Source organism: Phoca vitulina, unplaced genomic scaffold (assembly GCF_004348235.1).
Source record: "Phoca vitulina isolate PV1807 unplaced genomic scaffold, GSC_HSeal_1.0 scaffold56, whole genome shotgun sequence".
Classification (NCBI taxonomy): domain Eukaryota; kingdom Metazoa; phylum Chordata; class Mammalia; order Carnivora; family Phocidae; genus Phoca; species Phoca vitulina.
Genome location: NW_022589759.1, coordinates 10,832,212 through 10,846,197, shown reverse-complemented (window position 1 = coordinate 10,846,197; position 13,986 = coordinate 10,832,212). Strand labels below are relative to the sequence as shown.

Here is a 13,986-nt window from a genome sequence, read left to right as displayed (position 1 = left end):
TTTTGAATAAATATAAATTCTGAGCTTCAAAAATAACTTTTTATTTGTATGAGCTATTTTATCAACATAAACACACATCTATATATATATAATATTATTATATATTATATGTATATTACACCTGATAGACCATTCGTCTATCAGTGTCTATGATCCTATTTTGAATACTAATAGATACTCTGTTGTGTGTAGAAAAAAGTAATTGTAATCTCATTTAGCAACGGATTAGAAGGCCATACTTTCCTTTCTATGAATATTTATTTATTCATTATTTATTTATTTAACCTGATTTATAGAGAAAATAATCTTTCTATAATGAAAGATGATATGTGAAGAAAGAATTTAGATTGTAAACCTGAATTGGCTTGATTATGGGACTAAATGCCTGTGACTTTTTTCAAAGTTACATCCACACCAGCTCTAGAACCTTAATCCTGATCTGGGGAAGGGCGTGTGGCAAGGCTTCCTGAGCCAGCTCTCTCAAGGTGGGGCTCACTTCTCAGTGGCTAAGAGTCGTTAAGGCCCCATGGGAAGGTTCAGCCATCCACACTATTAGTGATAGTCATGTTGACCATCTCAGATTGCAGACAGTTCTCCCTGTACAAGTTGATGCACACTTCTCCAATGTGGGTTTCTCTGAAGCTGCCCTCTTACACAGGGAATCTGGGGAGATACGCACTTGTAAAACAGAGGACTGTGATGCAGCGCAATTGGAGAATGTATAGTTTTAGTACCACGTCTGAAAAACACTTTTCAGAAATAGTGAGCAAATTATGGATAGATCTTGGCTATATGTGATTTATTTTTTTAGGAGAAACTTATGACTAACGGTCACCCTAGTAATCTTAATAGCAAAAATCAAAGTAATTTTGGCATTTGTTTACCTTTTAGATTTCCAAAAGTACCTCTAAACTCATCCTCTTATATTCAGAAGAAGATGTATATTCATTTATTTTGGTCTTATGTGCTATACCTATTGACATAGCTTCTAAACATTATTAAAGTCTTTTTAAAAATCTGTTTACCAGGGTATATCCTAAGCACTTAACATGAATTAGTATTTAAGTTTGAATGACTATGTGTAAGGATGATGTGAGTGTGCAAGGAGTCTGGGAATGCGTGTGTGAATGACCTACAAGTGTGAGCCTGTGTTGGGATAGTATGGTTGTGTGTGTGTGCATTTGTATGAGTTAGTGTGTGAGGAGTTGTGTGAGGGTGTGTGAGTATGTAAGGTGCTTTTGGATATGTGAGTGAGCTTGTGAGTGTGTACATGTGTGTGAGAGACTGTGTGCAAGGACTGTGTTCTCAAATGAATTATACTTATTTTTTAATTTTAAAGATCTAATTGTGTTTATGAAATGATTTATGAATTGGGCAGCGTCCCATTTAGCAGATAGAGGGGCCCTCCCTGAAATGAATTTTTAATTAATTAATATGTACTTAAAGTAATCCTCACAAAAACCCACAGAGCTTGTTCCTAGTAGTATTTGTTTCTAATAAATATGAAAACAGATGCACAGGGAGGGGAAGTTGGCTAAGAGGACATGGCTCAGAAGCAGAGCCCACATCAAATCTCAGCGCCCCGGGGCCGGGGAAGTCCCATGGAAATGTCTGCCTGCCGAGCTGTCTAGCCCCCTGGGGGCACATTCACATTTATTGTGGTTACTATTCATCTATATATAATAAACACATAATTTAATGGTTTAATACATTGCAGTTAAAAACACAGGAACATTAAAAATATACTTAAAAATCTGGGGCGCCTGGGTGGCTCAGTGGTTAAGCGACTGCCTTCGGCTCAGGTCATGATCTTGGAGTCCCTGGATCGAGTCCCGCATCGGGCTCCCTGCTCGGCGAGGAGCCTGCTTCTCCCTCTAACCCTCCCCCCTCTCATGTACTCTCTCTCTCTCTCTCTCATTCTCGCTCTCTCAAATAAATAAATAAATCTTTAAAAAAAAAAAAAAAAAAATATACTTAAAAATCTGATGGGAACTAAACAGTGTATACTGTAACTTTAAGTTGGATCAAACCTACACGTAAAGGTGTACATATATTTGCACACGTGCTCACACTCACACACTCCTTACACACATAAATGAACGGCCATTGCACACAGCCTCTCAACGTGTCTGTATACACTTGTGTGCTCCCTCACGCACCCCAAAGCTCTTTACCACACACAATCCTTACACGTATACTCCTTATACATGCATTCCTCTACCTCCTCACTCATTAATCCATACATATGCACACTCACACACATGCACACACTTATAAGATCACTCCCACAGCCCTTACACACTCACATCTTCCTTCCACACAGTCACACACACACACTAATTTAGAAGCCCTCCCTTTGTTCTCTGTGCACATGCAGGGCAAGTGGCCCTACGTCAGAAATCTGGGTGGGGGGTGACTGAGGGCTGAGGGCAGTCAGTCCCTCGGTGGAACTGAGGACGGGACCACCAAGGGAGCTGCGGTCCATATCCCATGTCCCCATGTAAGTTATGAGCAATGAAAATAATGATGGAATTGTCTACGGGAAAATGTTGGAAGCTAGAGAGAATGGGTTGATGGGTTGTTTCACTTTGTACTGGAATGACTAGTGAGGAGAAAAGTGTAAATTGTTTAGACATTGAATGAAAATCAGTACTTCACTATACAATGTAATTTACCATAGGTTACTTACTGTTCATCAAACAGAGCTACTACATGGTGAATTTAAATAATATCCACAATCCAGGCTTCACGTTGTAATTAAAAAATGGGAAAAGTCAAGCCTAACAAGAATCAAGGAAAATGAATTCAGTATCTTTCAGCAGCAGCAAATCAAATAGAAATTTCACGCGTATCACACTAAGTATTCATTCTTTAGGATCTTAGGTATAGCCGCTTACATCTGCCCCCTTTTAAAACATGGCTGAGGTCTGTAAAGAAGAGCCTGCTCTGTCCTTTTCTTTTCTGATCACCAACTAGGGTTATTATTGTTTTAATCTCCCTCTTTCTTCTAGATTGTTATTGACTTGAAATGCTTCAAAAATTAAATACATGGTGAAATATTCTTTGAATGGATTCCTGTGAATCTATAAAAATGCTAAAATATATGTAAATTTAGTTGGCAGCGGGAGATGGCCATTACTTATTTGTGAACCCTTAAAAAGCAGGTTGTAAAATAACATATGATTATATTTATAAATACAACCTCACACACAAATGCATGTATATATGTTTATAGTGGTGACTTTTGTATAAGAGGTTATAAACTGTATTTCTTCTCTATCGTTTCCTGGACCATTTGATTTTTGTACAGTGGGTATCTATTTTTTATAATCAGGAAAAATCAATAACATTATTTTCAGTTAAAATTGGAGAAATCCTATAAGCGAAACATGAAGTTTCCCATCCTTAGTTTTTTAATAATAGAGGTGGCAGAAACCCCAGTATGAGTGCATTCTTGACATGCTTCACAGTTTATTTTTTTATTCTGGGGTAAAAGAAAGCATTTCAAGCTTTGGTCTCAATATACCTTTCAATCTGAATTCTAAAAAGCATCAATAATCTGATCAGGGCTGTTCAAGTTGATACCAGAAGCTCCCCAGCTTTGTTGTCCACAGCACCCTATGTATTTCAGTGATTTTTCTCATAGTGTTCCAAGCCCGAAAATATAACTAACACTTTCATTTAAAAAGTAGCTTAGGTCCAAACAACTTATTTATGTACTAAAATTTTGTAACTCTTTGAAAAAGGAATATATATATATATTACATATATAATATATACATCTCTCTATATATGTCTATATATATGTAATATATATGTAATTCATATAGTTGTAAATGTCAGTATATATATATTATATATAGTATTTATGTAATTTGAAAATATTTTAATTTTATTTTGAATTAAACACAACTCCTTCGTAATTACGTGTGTTTACCTGTTGAGTACTGCACAACAGTTCAAAGCTTGGGGTCAGGTCAGACGCCACCACCCTCATTTTTGTTCCACACTGATTTTACCTGGTACTGGGTTGTTTTATTTTTTTTTATCAACTACTGAAAATCCAGCTTCTTACAGATAGGACGTCACTAAAAGGAAAGTATTACGATCTAATGTTGAAATTGAACTATCTCGAGCTAGGAAGTTGTGCAGTCTTGGTCAGATACTGAGTATGCCTATATTTCTCTTGAAAAGTTAAAATATCCTGGGAGCCCCTGTGAGTTCCATTCAGCAGCCTGGAGCACCCAACACACTGCTAGGAATTCGTGTGTCTATCCAGTGCACCTTCAACATTCCTGGAGGTCTTCACTTTACTCAGAAAGTGAATAAAGACACCCTTCCCTCCTACTTCCTTCTTTTCGTCTCTCTTCTTTATTCCTTCTTTTAAATATTCAGTGTAGGAAATCAATATGATTAAATGTTGTTATTTTATGTAAGCTATTGATATTTCTGGCAACGTATTGAATTAGTGTTTTGTCACTGAGGGAAAAGAAAGGACTCTGATATAGTAGGACATGTTGAAAATGAAGCAGTCACAACTACCTGAGAATTGGTTGAAATCTGATGAATTTATTGATCGAAGGTTTGGTTCCGTGATTAAACCACCTTGACGACAGACTGAATAACCACGAGTCACGTTGAATTTACCCTTTCTGTTACTGTTGACATTCTTCTCTCACACGACCGTGTATAACTGATCAACATTTTATGATCGCTCAGAATGAAAAGTAGTGATTGCATCTGCACCTTCTCGTAGGTGTTCGCCGAACTATTGTGAACATGGTGGTGAATGTTCCCAGTCCTGGAGCACCTTTCACTGCAACTGTGCAAACACTGGTTACACGGGAGCTACCTGCCACAACTGTAAGCTGAACACACCTGCTGCTTCTTGCCTCTGTTCTGATTTCCTTGTTCCGTTTCCCTTACCATTGCTGTGTGCATATTCCATGTATTCCATGTATTCCATGTTCCATGTACTGGAATGCACAACCCTGAAGTTTAGCATCCAGTTGCTTTCTAGTTTATTTTCAATCCACACCTCTTTTCAAGAAGTTGTCAAAGTAGCTTATAGAAATAGATAACATAAAACAGGATAGAAAAGAGTAGGAGAGCTGGCAAAGGGGAAATACGTATAGAAAACAAAAGGCAGCTAAGGATAAACATAAACAATGCAGAATATGTAATCCTTCAATTCCCTTGCAACCCCATTAATGAGGATAATGAAATAAGGATGGCAGATAATGATGTTAATCATTAAATAGTTCATTTTATTGAGTATTTTCTAAATGCCAGGCACTGATCTAGTATTTTATATGCCCCAACTCCTTGAATTCTAATGACCACCTTAGTGGGTGGGTATTATTATTATCCCCAATTTACTAATGAAGTAACAGAGAGAGATTAATCACCTTGCCCCAGCCTCCTTAAATAGCTGAGGCATAGTGAGGATGTGAACACTTGCAATTATGCTCCAGAGCCTGGGATCATAACCAACACTCTTCCTATATTATAAACCATGCAGTTTTTCTGATGAAATGTTTGCATGTTGGGGAGCCTGGGTGGCTCAGTCGGTTAAGCATCTGCCTTCGGCTCAGGCCATTGATCCCAGGGTCCTGGGATTGAGCCCCGCATCGGGCTCCCTGCTCAGCGGGAAGCCTGCTTCTCCCTCTCCCACTCCCCCTGCTTGTGTTCCTATTCTCGCTATCTCTCTCTGTCAAATAAATAAATAAAATCTTAAAAAAAAAAAAAAAGAAATGTTTGCATGTGTTGTTAGACTCATTTCATTTTGATGGCCACTTTTTCAGTATGTATGATGGGGAGATCTAAGCGCCCATTTTTCTTTCCCATTTTTTTCATGTCATTACTGACCTTGCCAGGCGACTTAATTCCTACTCCCATCTCCTGTAACCCTGACTTCAGGCCAGGGTGTTATGTCATCAGACTCCTCATTCCTGTTCTCTTCACTGTGTGCTACTTTGTACTCCTGCTAGAGTTGAGACTGGAATCCTGGGCTCCCAGCCCTGGACATTCTGTAAGGGACCCTCGGAAGTCCTGATTCAGGGCTGGCAAGGGCGTGAGCGGGAGGAGCTCCTGGCTTCCCCCCTCATACCTGTACCCCTGCGGCCGGAGTCATTCCTAAGGCATCCGTTTATCTGTTGGAGCGCCTCACAATATCATAAAGAATGCCTCCTGTTGCTAAAGCCACACCTCACTGAAACCAGAAGCCAAGTTACTTGAGCCAGGTCACCCAGCTAGCTGTCTACTTTACTTTCTTACATCCTCCGTCATCCTAACTGTAGTAACTAACTCAAAACAAAAAGCTAATCGAATGTGTTTTAACTATTTATTTGTAACTGTTATCAATGACCAAATCTAAATATAAACACAAACAACTCTGAGGAAAAAAATTGGATAAATAAAATATTTTCATCTGTGGCCACAGTTTGATGAATAAGTTCTTGAACAGATAGTCCAAATGGAACTGAAGGGTTTTGGCCAATAACCATTCTGAGAAATGGGGCCAGGATGACAAACCTGGATATAGTGAAGCCTTGACTATCGTTAGCATAAATAGGGGAAGGGACAGGGATGCAGTCTTTAAAAGGTTTCATTAGATAGCAGGAAGGGAAAAATGAAGGGGGGGAAATCGGAGGGGGAGATGAACCATGAGAGACTATGGACTCTGAAAAACAAACTGAAGGTTCTAGAGGGGAGGGGGGTGGGAGGATGGGTTAGCCTGGTGGTGGGTATTAAAGAGGGCACGTTCTGCATGGAGCACTGGGTGTTATACGCAAACAGTGTATCATGGAACACTACATCAAAAACTAATGATGTATGGTGATTAACATGATAAAAAGAAAAAAAAATAATAAAAGGTTTCATTAGAAAGTAATATGTTGTAAACAGTCATGTTATAAAGAGTCAAGCAATACACATCAAGCAAATGTATTCCTAATTACCCTCATGCAATCACGTGTCCTTTCTACTACCAGCCCTGACTCTCAAGTCGTGAGTCTATCCTGCCAACCTCTTTCAAAGAATTTATGAACATATGTATATGTGCATACAGAAGTGAATAAACTAACCATTTTTACATGCCCATTTCACCGCACAAAATATAAATGTGACTCTAAAACAATCCATGCTTATATTTTTGTCCATGTCATATATAAGAGGAACAAAATAAAACCATCAGACTGTGGAGGAATGGAGAAGTAAATTTGTATGATTATCCAAAATCACTGTAACACTGAGCAAATTAGCTACATTATTTCATATTGTTTAAGTTGTCATTAATATAATTTTCAAAAATTTGGACTAGATCAAGGAAAGACATTCAGGGCATGACTTACTTCTCATTTCATAAAATAAAAAGCTTGATGGAAATTATAAGTGTATGTGGCCAAGTGTTCAATAAGACATGTGCATCATATACAGTTGTTAATATCAAACTTTGTACATGGCAAATGTATACTTGTATTCTCAAAAACATCCAATTATGGATTAAAACATATTGAGACCACTTGAGGGCATATTTCATATAAATATTTCTTTTGCTTCCAGTTTTAATTATATTAAATTCTCATTACAGGGCATTACAGAAAGTTTCTTTTATAAAATACTTTTAAAATTATTGATGAGGAGCTTTGTTGGTCAATTTTTTTAAAGATTTTATCTATAGATAATTTTATATGAGAAAGGAGAATAGTTACATTATTTAAAATTTTTCTATTACATAATTGTGGATAAAAGATTATTTTTTTCCTTTTTAAAAAAAATTTTTTTATTATGTTATGTTAATCACCATACATTACATCGTTTGTTTCTCAGAGTCCATAGTCTCTCATGGTTCGTCTCCCCCTCCAATTTCCCCCCTTCATCCTTCCCCTCCTGCTATCTTCTTCTTTTTTTTTTTTTCTTAACATATAATGTATTATTTGTTTCAGAGGTATAGATCTGTGATTCAACAGTCTTACACAATTCACAGAGCTCACCATAGCACATACCTTCCCCAATGTCTTATCACCCAGCCACCTCATCCCTTCCACCCCCCACCACTCCAGCAACCCTTAGTTTGTTTCCTGAGATTAAGAATTCTTCATATCAGTGAGGTCATATGATACATGTCTTTCTCTGATTGACTTATTTTGCTCAGCACAATATCCTCCAATTTAAAAGCAGATTATTTAAGGAGATTATACTATTGTGTTTCAGATGTGAGGTTATTACAAGGTGACACTAGAAATTCCAAAATGGATGTCAAAAGATCCATTTGGGTGGATGTCCAAAATGGATGTTACATTATACTTATAAGCATTTTGATATTTAAAACACATACCTTCTCTTTTGTTGTTTTACCTAATGTAAAAATTATTTTTATTTCGACTAATTAATCTCATATTTTCTTAATGACAAAAGGAAATGCCACAGAATTTAACGTCATTCTGCCTTTTTCTGTATAACCTTTCATCCATATTAATTTTTTTTAAAAAAGAATGAGTTTTGTTTTAAAGTATGTTTTATCTTTTCTCATGGTCAGTAATATACATATTAAATTTCAAAACTTGGCGTATTTTGTGTCCAAATTAAAATTTAAGAGATTATTTTTATACTATTCCATTTATGAGGATCCATTTTTTTTTCTTACAGCTATCTATGAGCAGTCATGTGAATCCTATAAGCACAGAGGAAACACTTCAGGGTTTTACTATATAGATTCAGATGGAAGTGGTCCTCTGGAACCCTTTCTTCTATATTGCAATATGACTGGTGAGTTAATCAACTTTCATTTAATAGTTAAATTTGCATGAATGCTTTAAACACACAAATTTAAAATGAAACCAGTAGAAAGTTGACCTCCTTTGCAACTTGATTAAAATGTATATTGTTCAGTGGAAGAACTTAACAAAAATCTTTAAAAAATAGTTTAATGGTAATGATTTAGAAATGTTTCATTATTTTCAATGAATCTGGTATCTGTGTAGAACATCTAATAATAGATGTATCTTATTAAGTCCCCAAACAAAAAGGATAGACTATTTCTCTGAGAAGACTGATACATGTGAAAGCTTTGAAAAATACTTACTTTTTAAAAGTAGGTAAACACGACTTGTGTTCTTGAATTCTTTACTTACATAAATTTAAATAGGAATTAATAGTCAAGGAAAATGTATTTGATTAAATTGAACATCCGTTCATGATAAAAGAGAAGGTAAAAACTCAATAAATTACCAATAGAAGGAAATTTCCTTACTTTGTTAAAGAGTACTAACAAAAAAATCGTGTAGCACATATCACACTTTATGGTGAAATATTGAAAGCTTTACCCCTGTTACCAGCATTAACACAAGAATGCCTGCTATTATCACTCTGTTCACCATTATATTGGAGGTCCTTGCCAGTGTAATAAAGAAAGAGAAAGAAAGGAAAGATGTAAGTACTGTAAGGGTAGAACTAAGATTCTCATTATTTGTCTATGACCACGTTATCTATTGATTCTCATTATTTGTCTATGACTAGGTTATATTTTAGTATATGTATATATACTAATATATATATGTATATATATACAGATAAACTATTAAAATTTAGGATGATCACTGGGTATCAAATTAATATAAAAATTAACTACATTTCATTTCTGTATACCAGCAGTAAGCAAAACGAAGTTTTAGAAGATTTTATTGCCAATCACATAAAAAATCCCAAATACATGGTAATAAATCTAATGAAAGATATGCGTGACTTCTACATAGAAAAGTATAAAATGCTCATGAGATAAATTAAAATTCTAAATAAATGAGGAAATATAAAAATTCTATTGATTAGAAAACTCAGTATGGTGTAAATATCAATTCTTCCCATGTAGGTTTTGATTTGGTACAAGTCTGAATTAAAATTCCAGTGGGGTGTTTATTTGTTGGTTGATGTAACTGTTTTGGTGAAAACTGGCAAGCAGTTTCTAAAATTTGTCAGCAAATTTGAAGGGACAGGAAGAACCAAATCAATCTGGAAGAATAAAGTTGAAGGACTCAACTCTAATAGATACAAAGACATTCTACTGACAGGCTCGGCGAAACAGTGTGTGACCAGCATAAGGATAAACAAGTAGATCCGTGAAACAAAATAGCTAAACAGACTGACTCATATATGGGTAGTTGACTTACTGCAAAGGTGGCGTTGATACACAGTGAAGGGAAGACGGTCTTTCAGCCAGAGGTGTTGGTGAGAGGGGTTGTAGATAAATGTCGTAAAAAAGAATCTTGATCCCTTCACTATCAAACCCAAAACAATGGATTCTAGATGAACTGTGCTGTGTTCTCTAGTAGCCACTGGCCACAAATGCCGATATCAATTCATATTTAATTAAAACTAATTAATGAAACTAAGTGAATGGAAATAAGCTTTAAAAATTAAAATTAAAATTAATAAAAATAAGACTAAATTAAATGCCCACTTTTCTCAGTCTCACTGGTCACATTTTAATTGCTCAGCAGCCACCTATTCCATCATTGCGGAAAGTTTGCATTGAATAGCACTGTCAGGAAGTCACAGTTTTCTGGAGCAAAACAAACAGAAAAAGGAAATACTAAATTGAAGTAGCAGGTGTTTCAGAGGGGGATTCACTACTTAAGATCAGGCAGTGAATATCTGGGGAAAGAACATTCCAGGCAAAGGAAATAGCAAGTGCTAAGTGCTGAGAGCAGTGATCTTACCAGGTGCATTCAGAAAATAGCAACAAATCTAGTGTGGTTGGAGTATGGCAAGTAATCGGGGAGTAGTGGGAGAACGAGAGACAGTCAAGTAAGGCAGGGCCAGGAGGGAAAGTCTCATTACTCTGAATGAGACGAGAAGACACCAGGGAGTTTTAAGCAATGATGGATGCCGTCTGACTGCCTTTGGTGGGATCATGATGTCGGAAAGTGCCCATTTAGGAGCAGAGGTACACACACACACACACCCCCATATGCATGGATATATATAAGGTATAGATCTATATGTTTGTGTATATAATTTATGTCCATCTGTATGTCTGTAACAGAGAGACCTGCTTGGAGACCAGTTCAAGTAGTGTAAGAATCCATGCGAGATGATGGTGGTGGCTTGCACTGGATAATAGCAGTGTGGACGGGGGAGGGAGGTTCGACTTTCTCATTGAATACATGTGAGGTGTGAGAAAACAGAAGGAAACAAAAATAACACCACATTTTTAGTTGGGCAACTGGAGTAGTTGAGTTGCCATTATTTGAGACGTGGTCAGAGAAGGTTTGAACGGGGGGCGCCTGGGTGGCTCAGTCGGTTAGGCGTCCGACTCTTGATTTCAGCTCAGATCATGATCTCAGGGTTGTGAGATCAAGCTCTGCATTGGGCTCCGCGCTGGCTCAGCACTGGGCGTGAAGCCTGCTTAAGATTCTCTCTCTCCCTCTACCCCTACCTAAAAAAAAAAGAAAAGAAAAAGAAAGAAGAAAAGAGAGAGAGAGGTTTGAGGGGAAAGACAGCAGCTCAGTTTTACAGTTTGAGTTTGACACGTCTGTGACGCATTCAGAGGCAGTTGAGCATGTTGAGAGCAACTGAGAAGGCAGTTGAACATGGGAGCAAAAGTTCCTTTGTATTAATATGTAATTCTAAAAACTGGAGGATGGTGGTAAAACCATGGCAACAGATATTTAGGGAAATTAGAAAATTAGAATGTATCTTCAGAGATTTTTCATGTAACACAACCAGATGGCTTCCATTTGCTTTCACAACCATTGAGGACATTGCCTATCTTAGTCTGTTTGAGCTGCTGTAGCAAGATAACCACAGACTGGGTAGCTTACAAACAACAGAAATTTATTCCTTACAGTTTTAGAGGCTGGGGAGCCCAAGATCAGGGCACCAGCATAGTCCAGCGAGGGCCTCCTCTGGGCCACAGACTTCTTGTATCCTCACATGATGGAAATAGCTCTGTGGGGTCTCTTTTATAAGAGGACTAAGCCCATTCATGAGGCCTCCACCCTCATGACCTGATCACCTCCGCAAAGCACCCCCTATTAATACCATTAATACCATTCATTATCTTTGGAGGTTAGGTGATTCAGATATGAATGAGGGGGCACAAACATTCAGAGCATAGCACTGCCCCAAAAACGAAAGCAACCTCGGACAGCTGATGATACCCACGTTTGTCCCCTCCGCTATGTTCCCCCTTCCACACGATACAGATTTCCAGGCAGCACCTTGAGTCAAGAGGTTAGGACAGAATGGTTGGGGTGAGACAATAGGATCAATATTTTACAAATCTTCCCAATTGATCCTTAAGTGTACCCAGCTCGGAGAATTGCTGTTTTGGGCCTGTGGTTCTCAAGCTTTACAAAACAGAGAATGGGAGAATTAAACATAATGAGTTTGAAAATACCTCACAGAGAGGAAAGGAAAACTTTGCAAATGAAACACAGAACTTCAGGTGTCAACTAACTTTTTGATGTTTCCTGTTTGTCCAGCTTGGGTTGTGAATGAGCTTGAAGAATCTATCAGTGCAACCCTGTGAGTCCTGTCTTCCCACAAATGCGTCCTGTGGTAGTCACATGCACGTGCTTTAAAAAGGTTGGATTTTATAAATCAGATACCTCTAAGTTGATAAATATCTCGAATCTTTAAAACTTCAAGAAACATAGTAGACATGCATGCGCACACACACACACGGTTCTCGTTACCCATGATAGTTACTTTCTGCAAAGCAGCCATAGACGCTGAATTAGCCAAAATTGGACCATTCGCTCCTAGGGGAAGTGCAGTAAGATTAGGTTCCTGTGAGCCTCTGGTCACAGCATTCCCATCAACCGATCAATACATAACCTCGTTTGACTTGTGTTTCGGGTTGAGGACACCTTATTTAATGCATACGGTTAATTCATCAACATTGAACTCACAGCCACCAGCACGATAACTCCCACCTCGGTGAAGCTTATTCTAGCACGTGCGTTTCCTTGTGAGGCATATCACAGCCTCCTTGTGCTTGGGATACTAGACAGCTCTTCAGCACCACCCTTGGAGGCCATTTTAAGCAGTGAAATCAGAAGAAGAAGCACAGAAATGGAAAAAACATGGCACTGAATAGACCACAAATGAGATTCGTGTCACAGTATGAGAGCTGAAGCAAGGAGACAGAGTGTGGCCTGGGTCAGCTTCAGCTGGATGCGTGTCTACTGGGCAACTCAAGCTTTCTGCTGCTTTGTGCGTGTCTGCAGATGTCCAAGAGCACATTGATTTGGGGGGTACAAATAAATTGTAGTGAGTAGGTGATTCACAAATAATGAGGACCTGAAAATAATGAGTATTGAGTCTATACACATACAGACACCCATATGCATGATATCTTTCTATGGAATAATTCCAAAATTTATAGGCCATGTGAACTTACATTATCTAAATGATAAGACAATTATCAATTTCATTTAATTGAATGAATTATTCCATTTCTATTAAATCAGCATTTACCTTGTCATATTACTTTACCAGGTATGTGCCTTAGTCAATGAAGTCTCATGCTAACTCCATAACAACTCTAAGAGACATGAAGGAAATACGTATATACACACAGAGAGAGGTGAAAGGTGCTTCAGCAAAATTACCAGAAAGTATTGATGCGGAAGAGGACATTCACAACATTTAAAGCCATTTGAAAAGCAAGCCATTGAGGGCAGAGACACAGATAATCAGGAGGAGACAGCTAAGTGTCTTCAGAGGCCCCGGAATATTGAAATACATTCACACTAAAGTGACAATCCCAGAATGTAACAACCCAGTGAAAAATAATGTTACAGCTTGAAACGTGTCCTATTGATCTGGTTTTGCAAATGAGGAAAGCAGGGAGGTTGGGTAAAGGCGGGCTAAAGAATCACTGGGGAGCAGTGAGGGACTAAAACCTCTTTTCTCCCAGCCTGAACATTTTTCTTCTAGAAAAGGCTACATTCTATCAATGTCTCATTGCTTGTAGCCAATAAC

The 13,986-nt window shown here is 37.7% G+C and overlaps 1 protein-coding gene across 3 annotated transcripts in view; it reads left to right on the top strand.

The window, feature by feature from the left end:
- CNTNAP4 (contactin associated protein family member 4) overlaps nucleotides 1-13,986 on the top strand; it is a 370,539-nt gene that overhangs the window by 177,980 nt on the left and 178,573 nt on the right. For all 3 annotated transcript variants that reach the window (XM_032389870.1, XM_032389868.1, XM_032389867.1), the window contains exons 11-12: nucleotides 4,757-4,863; nucleotides 8,650-8,769. In XM_032389870.1, the coding sequence (XP_032245761.1) occupies nucleotides 4,757-4,863; nucleotides 8,650-8,769 (227 nt within the window). The remainder of the gene's footprint in view (nucleotides 1-4,756; nucleotides 4,864-8,649; nucleotides 8,770-13,986) is intronic.